The following is a 20007-nucleotide window of genomic DNA, read 5'->3' as shown; positions in this document are numbered from 1 at the left end:
TACTTGTATTTGGCCTGCTAGTGTTGATAAAGTGGCTCCAAATCAGGACACTTTGCTTTATTTGTGTGTTGTCAATTTTTATTTCAGTTTAATCTATATTGAGGTGTTATTGAATTTAAGGTAAAATGAGATTTGTGTTTTGAGTATTACATACACAAGATCATCTTAAAGTTCTAGCAGTTGTTTCAATTCAATGCACCTTTTACAAACTTGCATTTCTTTTTCGCATTTTAATGTTTCTATACAAACATCTGTAAAATGTATTAGTGTGTTTTTTGTATTTCAAACACGTATTTCGACTTGTGGCGCTTTGAGAGAAGTGAAGAATTGAACAATAAAGCTTTATGTTTCCATGCAAAACCTTCATACTTCATATCATGTTTCATATATGCTTTATGTCAGTTACAGTGGTTCCTCTCCTTCCTCCTCTATCACTTTAGTGCTACATATATTTTAATGGCCCATACAAACCCATGCATTTATCAGTTTTGTTGTTTGGATTGTGTGTGTTTGTCTGCTGTCTTCACATGCTTGGAAGAAGAGGGGTATTCAATTGGTCTGCAGCCTCACTGCTAGATAACACTAAATCCTACACACTGCAATAATAATGCAATATTGAATCCTGCATTGAAGGTGTATTATGTTGAATTTAGTGTCATTGAACTGAATGGAGTTAGCAGAAATGGGCTATAATAGTCAGTATGTAAGAATAGTGTTTTCATTGCATTTAGAATGAGCCCTTTATAGCCACATAGATACAGGTTCACCTTCCATGGAGCCCGCCTATTGCATTGCCATGTTTTCTACAGTAGCTCAGAACAGACACCAAACACTACCTCTAGAGAGGGCCTGTTTGGCAGCCACCATGTGGTCTACATGCTTGGAGGAAGAGGGGTATTCAATTGGTCTGCAACTTCACTGCTAGATGCCACTAAATCCTACACACTGCACCTTTACTAAAAGCACATAAGTATTATGAGTGATGTAGTATGCAGTATTACAGTAAAAGTAGTGATATATTATTATATATGACATCATTAGATTATTAATAGTGAAGCATCAGTTTTAGAGCAGCATGTTACTGTTGTAGCTGCTGGAGGTGGAGCTAGTTTATACTACTTTATATACAGTTAGCTAGTTTATACTACTTTATACACAGTTAGCTAGTTTATACTACTTTATACACAGTTAGCTAGTTTATACTACTTTATATACAGTTAGCTAGTTTACACTACTTTATATACAGTTAGCTAGTTTAGTCAAGTGGTTCCAGTGAATCCATGCATTTTCTATTATTACTTATATTGCATTTCTTTTCTTTGTGCCTCTATCTGCTGAGAAAGTTATTAGGATGGTACTTTGTTCTGCTCTCACCTACAGCCCTCTCATGCGTGAGAAATTACCATTTGGATGAAACTGTCAAACCACTGAGATTTCCTGCCCTGCTCGCTTAAAAACCACTGACCTGTCACCCCCTTCCTCATTAAGCCCACTTATTTGCCCTATAAAACACGAACCACTGATACATTTGCTCACAGTTTCATGCATGCAGCGTGGACAGGTAAGAGAAGGTGAGTCTATGCTGATTTGCTTGTTTGCAAAATATTTTCTAACTTGATTTGAAAATATATAACCTTTGTAATAATAACGATTTATACAGCACCTTTCTAAAACAAAGTTACAAAGGGCTTCACAGTAAAACAAGGAATAAAAAAGTTAAAGTTACAAAATGTAGTAGGATATTGTCAAGTATCTCGAGTAACATTCAGGCTCATAGGGAGTTAACAGATCACAGATGTAAACAGGTGCCTGATGGTGCTGAAAAAGCAAGCAGTAAAACATGTCGTTCACATATTAAAGGACTGATAGTCTTTTGTTTAAAGCTGGGGTCTTTAGATTTTTCATGTGCTTGAAAAACAAAAGTATCTATAGTGTATTACAATTGTAATTTCTGGAGGAGATAAAAGCACGAATGACCTTCTCTAGATCTGCAAATGAAAAGAATGACCTAATCTTTGGATCAATGTAAATGCATGAATTTAGTCATCCGAGCATCAGAAAGTCACTCACAGTAAAAATACATGCCTACATTATGCGCTTTTCGTTAAATTGCAATACTTTTCTGGATATCTTAATTTCAGCAAAGACATAATACCACTCACATTGGTGATACCTTGTTTTATCAGGATGTACAGGAGAAAAAAAGTGAGTTCTGACTTTAATCTCAGAATTCTGACTTTTTTCTCTGAATTGAGTTTTTTCTCAGAATTCAAAAAAGTGGCCCTAATCCTCTTCCGTATGTATCATCCTCATAACATTTATATAAAAGAAGTGTAGCATGTGAATAAAAGGGGACCCAGGATAGAGCCCTGGGGAACTCCACAAAGGAAATAAGCACAAAAAGGATCTCTTGGACAGACAGGCGTACATTAAATCCAGAGCCACATCGTCGTTGCAAACATAGTTTTTCCAGACAGCTGATTAAGACATCGCGGTCCACTGTGTTGAAGGCTGAGCTAAGATCAAGGAGAATTAAAATGGATTACATGCCTGCATCTGCAGTGAACAGTAAGTCACTGTTGAGCTTGACCAGAGCAGTCCCAGTGCTGTGTGGAGAATGAAAACAAGATTAGATTTGATTGATTTTAAGGAAATACATCAATTGTGTAGACATTTTTCTTCACTGGACAAAAAAAATCAAAAAGTTTATGCCATTTTCATTTATTTTTTTTTTATATATCCTATTTAAATACTTGTAATGTGTTTTATGAGGACCCTGATGAAGGCTTTAGTAGTAAAGATGTTGCTGGGGCTTTTACTTTTTTAGACTTGTATTAATTTGTCAATTTTTTTTTAACCCTTATACAACCTACTCAGACGTGAAGGCTCGCAAGTGCCTTCACGTCTGAAGGCAATTCCCATCCATTAAACATGGTGTACGCTACTTTACAGATGGGACTAAAATTACAGATATTCAGAGAAGAGCATATTTCAGAGGGGGTACACAGTAACATTTAAAGGTTGGCAAGATGAGCAATTTAAAAATATCTTTAAGCAGCATCGGGTTTGTTAATATGTACAAATTTTATTTTTTTTCTATTTATGTCAATTGAAATTATACTGTATTTGCGCCATTTTTGACAAAAAAGTAAGATTGAATTCTCTTGAAAATTTCAAATATTGTACCTACAAAAGAACATTTAATCCACCTACAGTGTATTTGTGTACTTATACAGATAATTACTTAAATTTAATTAATTCAATGTTTCCTGATGTGCATGATTCCCCAGATTAAATGCAATATTTAGAACAATTGTATTTCATCTTTATTTAATATAAAACGTTACAATCTAAGATCATGCCAAGCTTGATATGGTGTATTATTGAGCAGTTTTAAGCTTATTATTTAAGTTTAATATTTGGTACAAAGTTTATATGGTTACACATTTTTGCCATAATCCTCTTATATATTATCTCAAAAAGGATTAAAAGCAGAAATGTTATGCTGGGTCCACAAAAAAATAATCAATAGAAGTTATTCATATGTTTACAGTAACATTTTTGCCCGTTTAAATTTTACTAAACCGCATGCACATAAAAAATGTAGTACACTTAATCTAACAACTGTCTAAAATACTGCTTTTAAAAGAGGGGATATGCAGTCATAAGAGTAGGTGGTTCATTTGAAAGTGAAATAGTCAGCAGTTGTCTGAAGTGAAGTGAAGATACTGAAGTGACTGAATAAGGTGTTAAGTTATTTAGAACTGGGTGTGCAACAAGCAACTTCATGGTTTTCCAACTTTATGTTTTCTCAGGTTTGCTTCTGTGACCTAGCTTAACTTCAACATGTTGCTGTTGAATATTTGCATCTGTGTCGGCCTCATGCTGTCCCTGCCTCAGTGTACGTATCAGTCATGTACAGAGGGGAAACCCAAAGAGTGTCAAGATGCAGAATTTGCTCCAGGTTCCAATTTGGCCGGGGAAGGCTTCGATATCACGAAAATGGAACGTAAGGGGGCCTTTGTGCTCGACATGAATCACTGGCAACGAAACGACAAAACATGCACCCTGTGTACCAACCCCTATCTGGATAACAAAAAGCAGAAGCTCCCCTTTTCAGTAGTGGACTGGAGGTCAAAGCAGTCCTGTAGGGCAAAAGTGGCAACCTCGCTTCACCGATCCAGTGAGTCTCTAGTCACTTCCAGCACATCTTCAGTTGAAAACGACTGGAAGGTCGGTCTAGATCTTAGGATAGGAAGTAAGGGTCTTTTGTTTATGCTGGCTGGCAGCAACTCTAAACTGGCCGAATACTCTATGGGGAAAACAAAGAATGACAAGTACAGTTTCACAACCCAAAGCATGTCCTGTGAGTACTACAGGTAAGAAGATCAGAGGTCAAATTAATATTTTGCACAGATAAATGCAGTGAACAAAATGAATGAACTACAGTTCTTAAATGAAATATTTTTACATATTCTTTTCATTGTGGTCTGTCTTTTCTTGTCTTGTATCTCTCTGGAAACAGCTACAGAGTATCCAGCACTCCCAAGTTACACAGTGAATTTGAAAACGCAGTGACACGGCTCCCCGAAACCTACAGCCCTGAGAACAAGCAGCAGTTCTACAAACTGATTGACAACTTTGGCACCCATTATATCACCAAGGTAAACCAAAAGGGTGGCATGAATGAATGAATGAATGAATGAATTAACTTTATTGTCATTATACCAGCAGTACAATAACATTTTTGTGAGGCTTTCTCTCAATAAATAAGGCAAACAAACACAACACTATACAAATCTAAAAGAGATACAATGTTACACCATCAGAGCAGCCTTTGTGTGAGGTAGCAGCATAAATGTCAAAAAGAGTCAAGTGCAAGTGTTTCATTTTTCTGTGAGGAGGGGAGTAATGGAGGCAACAGCTCTAGGGTAGAAACTTTCTTAGTCTATTGGTCTCAACTGTGCTCCTGTAGAAGTTTAACGGCAGCTTCTGTGGGAGTTTGGCCTGCTTCTGCTTCCTTAGGAAAAAGAGCCTTTGTTGGGCTCTCTTCACAAGCTGAGACGTTTTGGTAGTCCATGTCAGCTGTTTGGAGATGGTGACCCCCAGAAACTTCAGCGATTCCACCGTCTCTACAGTCTCTCCCTGTATGTGGAATGGAGAGTGTTCATTGACCTTTGGCCTCCTGAAGTCAATGACCATCTCCTTTCTCTTTGACGCATAGGGGACCAGTTCATTGTTTTTGCACCACACGATCAGCTGGTCCACCTCCACCTCCACCCTTGTTGGAGATCAGGCCAACCACTGTTGTGTTGTCCACGAATTTTATAATGGAATTTGATGGGTAGATCAGGGTGCAGTCGTATTGGAAGAGTGCATAGAGCATAGGGCTCAACACAGAGCCTTGTGGGGTTCCAGTGTTTAATGTGAGGGTGGAAGAAGTGTGCTTGCTGACTCTGACCCACTGTGGCCGACCCGGAGTTAACAGATCAGAGATGTTCGGCTTACTGGTCAGCTTGTGAAGGATAACCGTATTAGTAGAACTGAAGTCCACAAATAATATCCTCACAAAGCTGTTCGGCTCCTCTACATGGGTCAGTACCAGGTGGAGTGCTGTGGAGATGGCGTCCTCTGTTGCACAATTTCATCAGTAGGCAAACTGATGCTTGTCCAAGTCAGAAGGGATGATGCTTGTGATGTGTGACGGTAGAAGCCTGGTTGGCATGGTTGTAACATACAGTAATATTGTAGAAAGTAACAAATATGTTTGTGTATATGGTGCCTAAATATATCTTTCCAGGTGAAATTGGGAGGAGGTGTTAAATCTGTGACCAGCATCAGGCAGTGCCAGGCCAGCCTGCAGGGCCTCAGTGTGGATGAGGTGGGGATGTGCCTGGAAGTGGAGGCGTCTGCTACCTTCCATGCTACAATAAATACTCAGTCAAAACACTGCAAGAAAGACATTGAGAAGACAGACAGTAAGTCAGCGTTCTCCAGCCTCTTCAACGACAGGTACAGAACCTTTTTCTTATATATTTGTCAGTGTTCTATTAATTATTTTATGCTTGAATAAGTACACTCTAACTATTTTCAACAAGAAAAAAGCCAAACTGTCATTGAATTTAATGCCAGAATGGAAATATGTAAAATTTCAAAATGTCCTCGATGAAATTTGTGATCAAACCAAACATGCTGTAGACTGTGAAAATCATGTAAAGCAATATTCATTTCAGTTATATTGCATACAATGTCTTCATGGACTAGAGTTAGACATCGAAAAGCCATGGGCCTCTCTTCTGTAAATGTGCGCCAACAGGTTCACACAAATAACGGGCGGACATACCACGGAGCCAGACCTTCTCTTCTCCTCTGAAAAAAATCCATCAGCCTACAAGGAATGGCTGACCACATTACCACTCAATCCAGACATCATCTCATATTCTCTGGACTCGCTGCATGACTTACTGCCTGTTGACTCCCCTGCCTGGAAGAACCTGAAATCAGCCATTAGCCATTACATCCTGGAGAAAGGTCTGTTGAGGAACTGCAGCAACCGCTGTCAGGTTGGCATCAGAACTGACCCGAAGGATTCCTGCGTCTGCCAATGCCACAATGACCCTGCTGTAACCCCAGACTGCTGTCCGACCCGTAGGGGCATGGCACGCGTCATCATAACTGTAAAAAGAGCCACCGGTCTTTGGGGAGACTGGTTCACTTCCACAGACGGCTATGTGAAAGTGTTCTTCAACAAGGAGAAGGAGAGGCGTACTCCTGTCATTAAAAACAACAACAACCCACACTGGAACACGACCTTCGACCTGGGCAGCCAGGATTTGTCAGCAGGCAATAAAGTGAGATTTGAAGTGTGGGATCAGGACAGCGGCTGGGACGACGACAAACTGGGAGGCTGTGACCTAAGTCTGTTTACTGGGTTGAAAGAGGACGTCTGTAATCTGAAGAGGGGCCAGTTTTTCTTCAAAGTGGAGGTGATATGTGCTCCAAGTCTGAGCGGACAGTTATGCAAGGACTATAAACCTTCGCCTATGAGCCAGAGTCTGCAGAAGCTGTATGTGTCACGTCATGCCCAACCTATTCCAAAGGAAATGCTGTTAGAGATGGGCGTGTTTGTGAATGGAACAAGCTCACAGAGAAAAATGAATCTTACGTCTGAGAGGAAAAAGTATGATATGTTATAATACCTGTATTTGGCTTTACTGAGGTTTACATTCATGGTATTACCATCATTTTTTGGCAACATTTACAGTTAAAATGCATTATAATCACTGTTACCCCTCATGAAATCTCTACTGAGCAAAAAAAGATGAGAGGTACATTTCTTTGCTATATATTGTTCAAATTTTTATTTCAGTTAAATCTATATTAAGGTCTTCATGGATATAAAGTAAAGTTTGTATTTTGAGTTTTAGATGCACAAGATCATCTAAAAGTTATTGCAGTTGTTAAAATGGTGGCTTTCATTCAATGCAGCTTTTAGAAATTTATTTTTTGACTTATTGTTTAGACTTTTTTTTACTTGTGCATTTTTTTTAAGTTTAATGTTTCTATATAAATGTACTAGTGTGTTTTATGCATTTCATTCACATATTTTACCTTGATGTGTTTTGACACAATGTTCGCATTTTAATGTTTCTATACAAACATCTGTAAAATGTACTAGTGTGTTTTATGTACTGTATTTCAATCAAATATTTTGACTTGTGGGGCTTTGAGAGAAGTGAAGAATTGAACAATAAAGCTTTATGTTTCCATGCAATATCATGTTTCATATATGCTTTATGTCAGTTACAGGAGTTCCTCTCCTTCATCCTCCATCACTTTAGTGCTACATATATTTCAATGGCCCAGACTAATCCATGCATTTATCAGTTTTGTTGTTTGGGATGTGTGTGTTTGTCTGCTGTCCTCTGCAGTTGCCCACTATTTTCAAAGAGAATAAAAGTAACGAGCAACAAGCCCATTTAAATATTAAGTAATTTAGTTTGAAAAAGTAAGTAGTTATATTACTGGTTAGTTACAGCAGAAAGTAGTAGAATCGCAGTAATGCAAATACACAGACAAATATTTGCTTATCCATACTCCACCTTTTACCCTGTGCACATTGTGTTAACTGTCAACAAGTCATCCTACACTGATGTGTCAGTTAGTTTATGGTAATTTGTTTAAACACAAGTTTGCATTATGTGAGAACAATACAAATAAAGCTGCAAGCAGCGATGAAGGGGCCCTCGCACCCTCATGCATGTCGGGCCGTGGCAAAGTCGAAGGGCTCGCATCATGGGCATGTAGATGGTATCACACCCTGGGTCTTGTCATAAATTGCAAGAAGGGGTAAATGAACATGTCCTGTTTCCACTTTGTGGCATTAGAGAACACCCACTAATCACATGTCATGTTGCACTTTACAATGTGTCACACAAGGATAACTTCCTGTGTACAGTAGGTGGCGCTATGACTAAGAGACAATATTGAATCCTGCATTGAAGGTGTGTAGTATGTTCAATTTAGTGTCACTGAACTGAATGGAGTTAGCAGAAATAGGCTATAATAGTCAGTATGTAAGAACAGTGTTTTCATTGCATTAGAATGAGCCCTTTATAGCCACATAGATACAGGTTCACCGTCCATGGAGCCCGCCTGTTGCATTGCCATGTTTTCTACAGTAGCCCAGAACAGACACACCAAACACTAGCGAGGGCCTGTTTGGCAGCCACCATGTGGTCTACATGCTTGGAAGAAGAGGGGTATTCAATTGGTCTGCAACTTCACTGCTAGATGCCACTAAATCCTACACACTGCACCTTTAGTAAAAGCACATAAGTACTATGAGTGATGTAGTATGCAGTATTACAGTAAAAGTAGTGATATATTATTATATAGGACATCATTAGATTATTAATAGTGAAGCATCAGTGTTAGAGCAGCATGTTACTGTTGTAGCTGCTGGAGGTGGAGCGAGTTTATACTACTTTATATACAGTGAGCTAGTTTATACTACTTTATATACAGTTAGCTAGTTTACACTACTTTATATACAGTTAGCTAGTTTACACTACTTTATATACAGTTAGCTGGTTTACACTACTTTATATACAGTTAGCTAGTTTATACTACTTTATATACAGTTAGCTAGTTTATACTACTTTATATACAGTTAGCTAGTTTACACTACTTTATATACAGTTAGCTAGTTTCTTTTCTGTGCCTGCATCTGTTGAGAAAAATTGTTAAGGTGTTATTTTGTTCTGCTCTAACCTCCCACAGATCTCTCATAAGTGAGAATTGACACTTTGCATGGATGAAACTGTCAAACCACAGTGATTTTCTATTCCCTTAAAAACCACTGACCTGTCACCCCCTCCCCATTTAGCTTGCTTATTTTCCCTATAAAAACCAAACCACTGACATCGATGCTCACAGTTAGTTCCACACGTGCATCCTGGACAGGCAAGGTGAGTCTATGCTGAATTGCTTGTTTGCAAAATATTTTGTAACTTGATTTGACATGGTTTTGTTTAAAGCTGGAGTCTTTAGATGTTTCATGTGCCTGAAAGACTAAAGTGCATCGCAATTGTAATTTATGGAGAAGATAAAAGCACAGATGACCTTCTCTAGATCCGAGCCTGAAAGGAATTACCTAATTGTTGGTTCAATGTAAATGCAGCAGAACGGCATGAATTTAGTCATCCAAGCATCAGAAAGTCACTCACAGCGAAAAATCACGCCTACAGTGTGTGCTTTTCATTTAACTGCAGTAAATTTATGGACATCCACTTTTTAATTTTAGAGACGCAAGACATAATTCAGCAAATATTGGTGGTTCTGGGTTTTATTGGGATGTACAGATGTGTTTTAACCTCCTAACAGTTATATAAATAAAGCTTAGCATGTGAATAAAAAAGGGACCTAGGATAGAGTCCTGGGGCACTCCATAAAAGAGACAAACACGAAAAAGGATATATTGGACAGATAAGAGATACATAGATCACTGATGGGAACATAGTTTTTCCAGACAGCTGATTAAGACATTGTGGTCCACTGTGTTGAAGTCTGAGCTGAGATCAAGGAGAATTAAAATGGATTACATGCCTGCATCAAGCAATAAGAGAGTGGAGAGTGAAAACAAGATCAGATTTCATTGTTTTTAAGGAAGTACATCAATTGTGTAGAGATAATTTTCTTCACTGGACAAAATATCTAGTTTATTCCACTTTCATGTTATTTTGGGCTTACTGTAATAACCAGTTCCCCACTTGTAAAAAGCGTTATGACTGGGAAATTAGGATTTTTCTGAAAACAATCATGGACACACTGGACACCTTTTGTCTGCCAAAGTGCATTGTTCATTGTAATTAAACATAAATTTAATGGATGTCATATAATTTTATCAAAGCTGTAGAAGCAGTGTAGAGGTTTCTGGTACAACTTCATCCATTTCCAAGGTGCATGAAAAAGGAAATAAGTCTAGAAAAGTCAAAGCTGCAGCAACATACATATATGTTTTTCATTTTTTAATCTTTTTTCTGTTTTTTAAATACCCTACTTAAATACTGCTTGTAATGTTTTATGATGACCATGAGAAAGGCTGCAATCCAAAAGATATTGGTTTATTATAAAAGATGTTGCTGGGGCTCAGAGCATATGAGTGGAGCGTTGAGAATTTTCCGCTCCTCACTCACGGAGTTGTTCGCCTCCCCCACTCAAATATTGCATCCCGCTCTAATGAAATCGCTCCCCACTCACTCAAAAAAAAAAAGATGTGCATGCCTATTTAACTTATATCTTAAAATGAAAAAAATGAAGCCTGAAGCAGAGGTGGGAAGTAGCTACTTAAGTACATTTTTCAGGTATCCTGAACACCTCACCAGGGAGGCGTCCGGGAGGCATCCTGATTAGATGCCCGAACCTCCTCATCTGGCTCCTCTCGACGTGGAGGAGCAGCGGGTCGACTCCGAGCTCCCTCCAGATAACTGAGCTTCTCACCCTATCTCTAAGGGAGAGCCCAGCCACCCTACAGAGGAAGCTCATTTCGGCTGCTTGTACCCGCAATCTTGTTCTTTCGGTCACTACCCAAAGCTCATGACCGTAGGTGAAGGTAGGAACGAAGATTGACTGGTAAATCGAGACTCTCTTCACCACGACGGATCTGTGCAGAGTCCGCATTACTGCAGACGCCACACCGATCCACCTGTTGATCTCACGCTCCTTGAACTAATCCACTTGGGGCAGGATTTCATCCCCGACCCGGAGAGTGCAATCCACCCTTTTCCGGGTGAGAACCGTAGACTCGGATTTGGAGGTGCTGATTCTCATCCCGGCCGCTCCACACTCGGCGGCGAACCAATCCAGTGAGAGTTGGAGGTCACGGTCTGATGAGGCCAAAAGGAACACATCATCTGCGAAGAGCAGTGACCCAATCCTGAGGTCACCAAACCGGACCCCTTCAATGCCCTGAATGCGCCTAGAAAACCTGTCCATAAAGATTATGAACAGGATCGGTCCTATAGGACTCCTTCAGCTTGATGGCATCCCTCACTGCCGGTGTCCACCAGCGGGTTCGGGGATTAAGTATAAGCAATAAGTATTGCCACCCCTACCCCGCTCTTTCCAAAATCTGCCAGCTCCGCTCACATACTCTGCTAGGGCTTTGACTTTATTAGTCTTTTTGACAAAGCACAGTTTTTTAAACCCTCATATGACCTATTCAGTTGTCGTGCAACCTTTCTACCAGAGTAGAACATATTTTACACACTTACACAGTGATATTGTTAAAATTTGGGAATTTAATTGCTACAATATCTAGAATGACTGTCTAAAATACTGCTTTTAAAAAAGGGGGGATATGCAGTCATAAGATTCATTTTGAAAGAAGTGACTGAATTTGGTGTTAAGTTATTTAGACTGTACAACAAAAGCAAGCTCATGTTTTTTCAACTTCATGTTTTTTCAGGTTTGCTTCTGTGACCTAGCTTAACTTCAACATGTTGCTGTTGAATATTTGCATCTGTGTCGGCCTCATGCTGTCCCTGCCTCAGTGTACGTATCAGTCATGCACAGAGGGGAGACCCAAAGAGTGCCTAGAAGCAGATTTTGCTCCAGGTTCCAATTTGGCCGGGGAAGGCTTTGATATCACGAAAATGGAACGTAAGGGGTCCTTCGTGCTCGACATGAATCGGTGGAAACAAAAGAAGAAAACATGCACCCTGTGTACCAACCCCTATCTGGCAAACAAAAAGCAGAAGCTCCCCTTGTCAGTGGTGGACTGGAGGTCAAAGCAGTCCTGCAGTGCAAAAGTGGCAACCTCACTTTACCAATCCAGTGAGTCTCTAGTCACTTCCAGCACATCTTCGGTTGAAAACAACTGGAAGGTCGGTCTAGATATTAAGGTGGGTGATAAAGGCGCCTCGTTTATGCTGGCTGGCAGCAACTCTAAACTGGCCGAATACTCAATGGCGAAAACAAAGAAAGACAAGTACAGTTTCACAACCCAAAGCATTTCCTGTGAGTACTACAGGTAAGAAGATCAGAGATCCAATGAACACTTTTCTCTGCACACTTGCACAGATAAATTCAAAAGTAATGAACTTTAATGCTTAAATTAATTTCTTTCATATATTTGTTTCATTGTGGTCTGTCTTTTCTTGTCTTGTGTCTCTCTGGAAACAGCTATCGAGTGTCCAAGACTCCCAAGTTACACATAGAATTTAAAAAAGCATTGAAAAGGCTCCCCAAAACCTACAGCCCTGAGAACAAGCAACAGTTCTACAAACTGATTGACGACTTTGGGACCCATTACATCACCAAGGTAAACCAAAAGGGTTGCATGGTTGTAACAAAGAATTTATGCAACTTTGAAATTGTAGAAAGCAATATGTTTGTGTATATGGTGTTTAAATCTGTCTTTCCAGGTGAAATTGGGAGGAGGTGTTCAATCTGTGACCAGCATCAGAGAGTGCCAGGCCAGTCTGGAGGGCCTCAGTGTGGATGAGGTGGGGATGTGCCTGGGAGTTGAGGCATCTGCCACCTACAAAGCTACAATAACTACTGAAACAAAACACTGCAAGAAGGACATCCAGAAGACAGACAGTAAGTCAGCGTTCTCCAGCCTCTTCAACGACAGGTAAAGAACCCTTTTTTTTCTATTTGTCAGATGCTTTCTAATAATTTTATGCTTGGATAGATACATTCGGTTTTCAACAAGAAAAAAAGCCAAACTGTAATTTAATTTAATGCCAGAATGGAAATATGTAAAATTTCAAAACGTCCTAGATTAAATTTGTGGTCAAAACCCTAACCCTCTTCTTCTATTGATGTATTCCCCAGCTTTCAGTTGTGATAACAACTTCCTTCTCTACAGGTTCACACAAATAACGGGCGGCCATACTACGGAGCCAGACCTTCTCTTCTCTTCTGAAAAAAATCCATCAGCCTACAAGGAATGGCTGACCACATTACCACTCAATCCAGATGTCATCTCATATTCTCTGGACTCTCTGCACGACTTACTGCCTGTCAAAAACCCTGCTCATAAGAACCTGAAATCAGCCATTAAACATTACATCCTGGAGAAAGGTCTGTTGAGGAACTGCACCAACCGCTGTCAGGTCGGCAGAGCTGACTCAAAGGATCCCTGCGTCTGCCACTGCCACAATGACCCTGGTGTAACCCCAGACTGCTGTCCGACCCGTAGGGGCATGGCACGCGTCATCATAACTGCAAAAAGAGCCACTGGTCTTTGGGGAGACTGGTTCACTTCCGCAGACGGCTATGTGAAAGTGCTCTTCAACAAGGAGAAGGAGAGGCGTACTCCTGTCATTAACAACAACAACAACCCACACTGGAACACGATCTTCGACTTGGGCAGCCAGGATTTGTCAGCAGGAAATAAAGTGAGATTTGAAGTGTGGGATCAGGACAGCGGCTGGGACGACGACTTTCTGGGAGGCTGTGACCAAAGTCTGTTTGATGGGGTGAAAGAGGACGTCTGTAATCTGAATAAGGCCCAGTTTTTCTTCAAAGTGGAGGTGAAATGTGCTCCAAGTCTGAGCGGACAGTTATGCAAGGACTATAAACCTTCGCCTATGAGCCAGAGTCTACAGAAGCTGTATGTGTCACGTCATGCCCAACCTATTCCAAAGGAAATGCTGTTAGAGATGGGCGTGTTTGTGAATGGAACAAGCTCACAGAGAAAAATGAGTCTTACTTTTGAGAGAAAAAAGTATGACATGTTATAATACCTGTATTTGGCTTTACTGAGGTTTACATTCATGGTATTACCATCATCTTTTGGCAACATTTACAGTTAAAAGGCATTATAATCACTGTTACCCCTCATAAAATCCCTACTGAGCAAAAAAGATGACAGGTACATCTCTTTGGGATGATGTGACAAATTTCTTGATGAAGTGGTTCCAATTCTTTGCCATATATTGTGTGTGTTCGAATTTTTATTTCAGTTAAATCTATATTAAGGTCTTCATGGATATAAAGTAAAGTTTGTATTTTGAGTTTTAGATGCACAAGATTATCTAAAAGTTATTGCAGTTATTAAAATGGTGGCTTTCATTCAATGCAGCTTTTAGAAATGTATTTTTTGACTTATTGTTTAGACTTTTTTTACTTGTGCATTTTTTTTAAGTTTAATGTTTCTATATAAATGTACTAGTGTGTTTTATGCATTTCATTCACATATTTTGCCTTGATGTGTTTTGACACAATGTTCAATTTGAAGTTTTCGCATTTTAATGTTTCTATACAAACATCTGTAAAATGTACTAGTGTGTTTTATGTACTGTATTTCAATCAAATATTTTGACTTGTGGGGCTTTGAGAGAAGTGAAGAATTGAACAATAAAGCTTTATGTTTCCATGCAATATCATGTTTCATATATGCTTTATGTCAGTTACAGGAGTTCCTCTCCTTCATCCTCCATCACTTTAGTGCTACATATATTTCAATGGCCCAGACTAATCCATGCATTTATCAGTTTTGTTGTTTGGGATGTGTGTGTCTGTCTGCTGTCCTATGCAATTGCCCACTATTTTCAAAGAGGATAAAAGTAACGAGCAACAAGGCCATATAAATATTAAGTAATTGTGTTATTTAATTTGAAAAAGTAATTAGTTATATTACTGGTTAGTTACAGCAGAAAGTAGTAGAATCGCAGTAATGCAAATACACAGACAAATATTTGCTTATCCATACTCCACCTTTTACCCTGTGCACATTGTGTTAACTGTCAACAAGTCATCCTACACTGATGTGTCAGTTAGTTTATGATAATTTGTTTAAACACAAGTTTGCATCATGTGAGAACAATACAAATAAAGCTGCAAGCAGCGATGAAGGGGCCCTCGCACCCCCATGCAATGGCGAAGTCGAAGGGCTGGCATCGTGGGCATGTAGATGGTTTCACACCCTGGGTCTTGTCATAAATTGCAAGAAGGGGTCAATTAACACGTACTGTTTCCACTTTGTGGCGTTAGAGAACACCCACTAATTGTTCTGCTCCCACAGATCTCTCATAAGTGAGAATTGAAACTTTGCATGGATGAAACTGTCAAACCACAGTGATTTTCTATTCTCTTAAAAACCACTGACCTGTCACCCCCTCCCCATTTCGCTTGCTTATTTTCCCTATAAAAACCAAACCACTGACATCGATGCTCACAGTTAGTTCCATGCGCGCATCCTGGACAGGCAAGGTGAGTCTATGCTGAATTGCTTCTTTGCAAAATAGTTTGTAACTTGATTTGACATGGTTTTGTTTAAAGCTGGAGTCTTTAGATGTTTCATGTGCCTGAAAGACTAAAGTGCACTGCAATTGTAATTTATGGAGAAGATAAAAGCACAGATGACCTTCTCTAGATCCGAGACTGAAAGGAATTACCTAGTCGATGGTTCAATGTAAATGCAGCAGAACGGCATGAATTTAGTCATCCGAGCATCAGAAAGTCACTCACAGTGAAAAATCACGCCTACAGTGTGTGCTTTTCATTTAACTGCAGTAAATTTATGGACATCCACTTTTTAATTTCAGAGACGCAAGACATAATTCAGCAAACATTGGTGGTTCTGGGTTTTATTGGGATGTACAGATGTGTTTTAACCTCCTAACAGTTATATAAATAAAGCTTAGCATGTGAATAAAAAAGGGACCTAGGATAGAGTCCTGGGGCACTCCACAAAAGAGACAAACATGAAAAAGGATATATTGGACAGATAAGAGATAAATAGATCCAGAGCCACATCACTGATGGGAACATAGTTTTTCCAGACAGCTGTGTTGAAGTCTGAGCTGAGATCAAGGAGAATTAAAATGGATTACATGCCTGCATCAAGCAATAAGAGAGTGGAGAGTGAAAACAAGATCAGATTTCATTGTTTTTAAGGAAGTACATCAATTGTGTAGAGATAATTTTCTTCACTGGACAAAATATCCAGTTTATTCCACTTTCATGTTATTTTGGGCTTACTGTAATAACCAGTTCCCCACTTGTAAAAAGCGTTATGACTGGGAAATTAGGATTTTTCTGAAAACAATCATGGACACACTGGACAACTTTTGTCTGCCAAAGTGCATTGTTCAGTGTAATTAAACATAAATTTAATGGATGTCATATAATTTTATCAAAGCTGTAGAAGCAGTGTAGAGGTTTCTGGTACAACTTCATCCATTTCCAAGGTGCATGAAAAAGGAGAAAAGTCAAAGCTGCAGCAACACACATATTTTTTTTAACTTATTCATCTTTTTTCAGTTTTTTAAATACCCTACTTAAATACTGCTTGTAATGTTTTATGATGACCCTGAGAAAGGCTGCAATCCAAAACGTATTGGTTTATTATAAAAGATGTTGCTGGGGCTCAGAGCATATGAGCGGAGTGGAGCGGTGAGAATTTTCCGCTCCTCACTCACGGAGTTGTTCGCCTCCCCCACTCAAATATTGCATCCCGCTCTAATGAAATCGCTCCCCACTCACTCAAAAAAAAAGATGTGCATGCCTATTTAACTTATATCTTAAAATGAAGCCTTACATCCAAAAGCAGAGGTGGGAAGTAGCTACATAAGTAGATTTTTCAGGTATCCTGAACACCTCACCAGGGAGGCGTCCGGGAGGCATCCTGACTAGATTCCCGAGCCACCTCATCTGACTCCTCTCGACTCGGAGGAGGAGCGGGTCGACTCCGAGCTCCCTCCAGATAACTGAGCTTCTCACCCGCTCTTTCCAAAATCTGCCAGCTCCACTCACATACTCTGCTAGGGCTTTCACTTTTTTAGTCTTTTTGACAAAGCAGTTTTTTAAACCCTCATATGACCTATTCAGTTGTCGTGCAATCTTTCTACCAGAGTAGAGCATATTTTACACACGTACACAGTGACATTGTTAAAATTTGGGAATTTAATTGCTACAATATCTAGAATGACTGTCTAAAATACTGCTTTTAAAAAAAGGGGGGATATGCAGTCATAAGATTCATTTTGAAAGAAGTGACTGAATTTGGTGTTAAGTTATTTAGACTGTACAACAAAAGCAAGCTCATGTTTTTCCAACTTCATGTTTTCTCAGGTTTGCTTCTGTGACCTAGCTTAACTTCAACATGTTTCTGTTGAATATTTGCATCTGTGTCGGCCTCATGCTGTCCCTGCCTCAGTGTACGTATCAGTCATGTACAGAGGGGAAACCCAAAGAGTGCCTAGATGCAGAATTTGCTCCAGGTTCCAATTTGGCCGGGGAAGGCTTTGATATCACGAAAATGGAACGTAAGGGGTCCTTCGTGCTCGACATGAATCGGTGGAAACAAAAGAAGAAAACATGCACTCTGTGTACCAACCCCTATCTGGCAAACAAAAAGCAGAAGCTCCCCTTGTCAGTGGTGGACTGGAGGTCAAAGCAGTCCTGCAGTGCAAAAGTGGCAACCTCGCTTCATCGATCCAGTGAGTCTCTAGTCACTTCCAGCACATCTTCGGTTGAAAACAACTGGAAGGTCGGTCTAGATCTTAGGATAGGAAGTAAGGGCGCCTCGTTTATGCTGGCTGGCAGCAACTCTAAACTGGCCGAATACTCAATGGCGAAAACAAAGAAAGACAAGTACAGTTTCACAACCCAAAGCATGTCCTGTGAGTACTACAGGTAAGAAGATGAGACGTCCAATGAACATTTTTCCCTGCACACTTACACAGATAAAGGAAAAAGTAATGAACTTTAATGCTTAAATTAATTACTTTCATATATTTGTTTCATTGTGGTCTGTCTTTTCTTGTCTTGTATCTCTCTGGAAACAGCTATCGAGTGTCCAAGACTCCCAGGTTACACAGAGAATTTAAAAAAGCATTGAAAAGGCTCCCCAAAACCTACAGCCCTGAGAACAAGCAACAGTTCTACAAACTGATTGACGACTTTGGGACCCATTACATCACCAAGGTAAACCACAAGGGTGGCATGGTTGTAACAAAGCATTTACACAGAAAAGATATTGTAGAAAGCAACAAATATGCTTGTGCAGATGGTGTTTAAATCTATCTTTCCAGGTGAAATTGGGAGGAGGTGTTCAATCTGTGACCAGCATCAAGCAGTGCGAGGCCAGCCTGCAGGGCCTCAGTGCGAATGAGGTGGAGATGTGCCTGGGAGTTGAGGCATCTGCCACCTACAAAGCTACAATAAGTACTGAAACAAAACACTGCAAGAAGGACATCCAGAAGACAGACAGTAAGTCAGCGTTCTCCAGCCTCTTCAACGACAGGTAAAGAACCCTTTTCTTTTCTTTTCTATTTGTCAGATGCTTTCTATTAATTTTATGCTTGGATAGATACACTCGGTTTTCAACAAGAAAAAAAGCCAAACTGTAATTGAATTTAATGCCAGAATGGAAATATGTAACATTTCAAAATGTCCTAGATTAAATTTGTGGTCACAACCCTAACCTTAATCCTAACCCTCTTCTTCTGTTGATGTTTGCCCCGGCTATCAGTTGTGATAACAACTTCCTTCTCTACAGGTTCACACAAATAACGGGCGGCCATACTACGGAGCCAGACCTTCTCTTCTCTTCTGAAAAAAATCCATCAGCCTACAAGGAATGGCTGAACACAATACCACTCAATCCAGACATCATCTCATATTCTCTGGACTCTCTGCATGACTTACTGCCTGTCAAAAACCCTGCTCATGAGAACCTGAAATCAGCCATTAGCCATTACATCCTGGAGAAAGGTCTGTTGAGGAACTGCAGCAACCGCTGTCAGGCCGGCAGAGCTGACTCAAAGGATCCCTGCATCTGCCAATGCCACAATAACCCTGCTGTAACCCCAGACTGCTGTCCGGCCCGCAGGGGCATGGCACGGGTCATTATTACTGTAAAGAGAGCCACTGGTCTTTGGGGAGACTGGTTCACTTCCGCAGACGGCTTTGTGAAAGTGCTCATCAACAAGGAGAAGGAGAGACGTACTCCTGTCATTAACAACAACAACAACCCACACTGGAACACAATCTTCGACCTGAGCATCGAGGATTTGTCAGCAGGCAATAAAGTGAGATTCGAAGTGTGGGATCAGGACGGCGGCTGGGACGACGACTTTCTGGGAGGCTGTGACCAAAGTCTGTTTACTGGGGTGAAAGAGGATGTCTGTTATATGAATAAGGCCCAGCTTTTCTTCAAAGTGGAGGTGATATGTGCTCCAAGTCTGAGCGGACAGTTATGTAAGGACTATAAACCTTCGCCTATGAGCCAGAGTCTGCAGAAGCTGTATGTGTCCCGTCACGCCCAACCTATTCCAAAGGAAATGCTGTTAGAGATGGGCGTGTTTGTGAATGGAACAAGCTCAAAGAGAAAAATGAGTCTTACTTTTGAGAGAAAAAGGTATGATATGTTATAATACCTGCATCTGGCTTTACTGAGGTTTACATTCATGGTATTACCATCATCTTTTGGCAACATGTACAGTTAAAAGGCATTATAATCACTGTTACCCCTCATAAAATCCCTGCTGA

At 40.1% G+C, this 20007-nt stretch overlaps 3 protein-coding genes across 3 annotated transcripts; all 3 read left to right on the top strand.

Moving 5' to 3' along the window:
* Nucleotides 1–3822: 3822 nt before the first annotated feature.
* Nucleotides 3823–7196, top strand: LOC128378937 (perforin-1-like). The gene is made up of 4 exons (XM_053338522.1): nucleotides 3823–4379; nucleotides 4526–4664; nucleotides 5801–6012; nucleotides 6317–7196. Exons 1-4 carry the CDS (start codon nucleotides 3847–3849, stop codon nucleotides 7194–7196), a joined length of 1764 nt encoding a protein of 587 aa, XP_053194497.1. The 5' UTR covers nucleotides 3823–3846.
* A 4779-nt stretch (nucleotides 7197–11975) lies between these two features.
* On the top strand, nucleotides 11976–14370 carry LOC128378933 (perforin-1-like). The gene is made up of 4 exons (XM_053338519.1): nucleotides 11976–12532; nucleotides 12685–12823; nucleotides 12927–13138; nucleotides 13376–14370. The coding sequence occupies exons 1-4, from the start codon at nucleotides 12000–12002 to the stop codon at nucleotides 14250–14252; spliced, it is 1761 nt and encodes a 586-aa protein (XP_053194494.1). The 5' UTR covers nucleotides 11976–11999; the 3' UTR covers nucleotides 14253–14370.
* A 3220-nt stretch (nucleotides 14371–17590) lies between these two features.
* LOC128378929 (perforin-1-like) lies at nucleotides 17591–19892 on the top strand. The gene is made up of 4 exons (XM_053338514.1): nucleotides 17591–18150; nucleotides 18303–18441; nucleotides 18549–18760; nucleotides 19016–19892. The coding sequence occupies exons 1-4, from the start codon at nucleotides 17618–17620 to the stop codon at nucleotides 19890–19892; spliced, it is 1761 nt and encodes a 586-aa protein (XP_053194489.1). The 5' UTR covers nucleotides 17591–17617.
* Nucleotides 19893–20007: the final 115 nt, after the last annotated feature.

This window comes from Scomber japonicus, chromosome 18 (genome assembly GCF_027409825.1).
Source record: "Scomber japonicus isolate fScoJap1 chromosome 18, fScoJap1.pri, whole genome shotgun sequence".
In the NCBI taxonomy this organism is placed as follows: Eukaryota; Metazoa; Chordata; class Actinopteri; order Scombriformes; family Scombridae; genus Scomber; species Scomber japonicus.
This window is presented reverse-complemented; position numbering and strand designations above follow the sequence as displayed.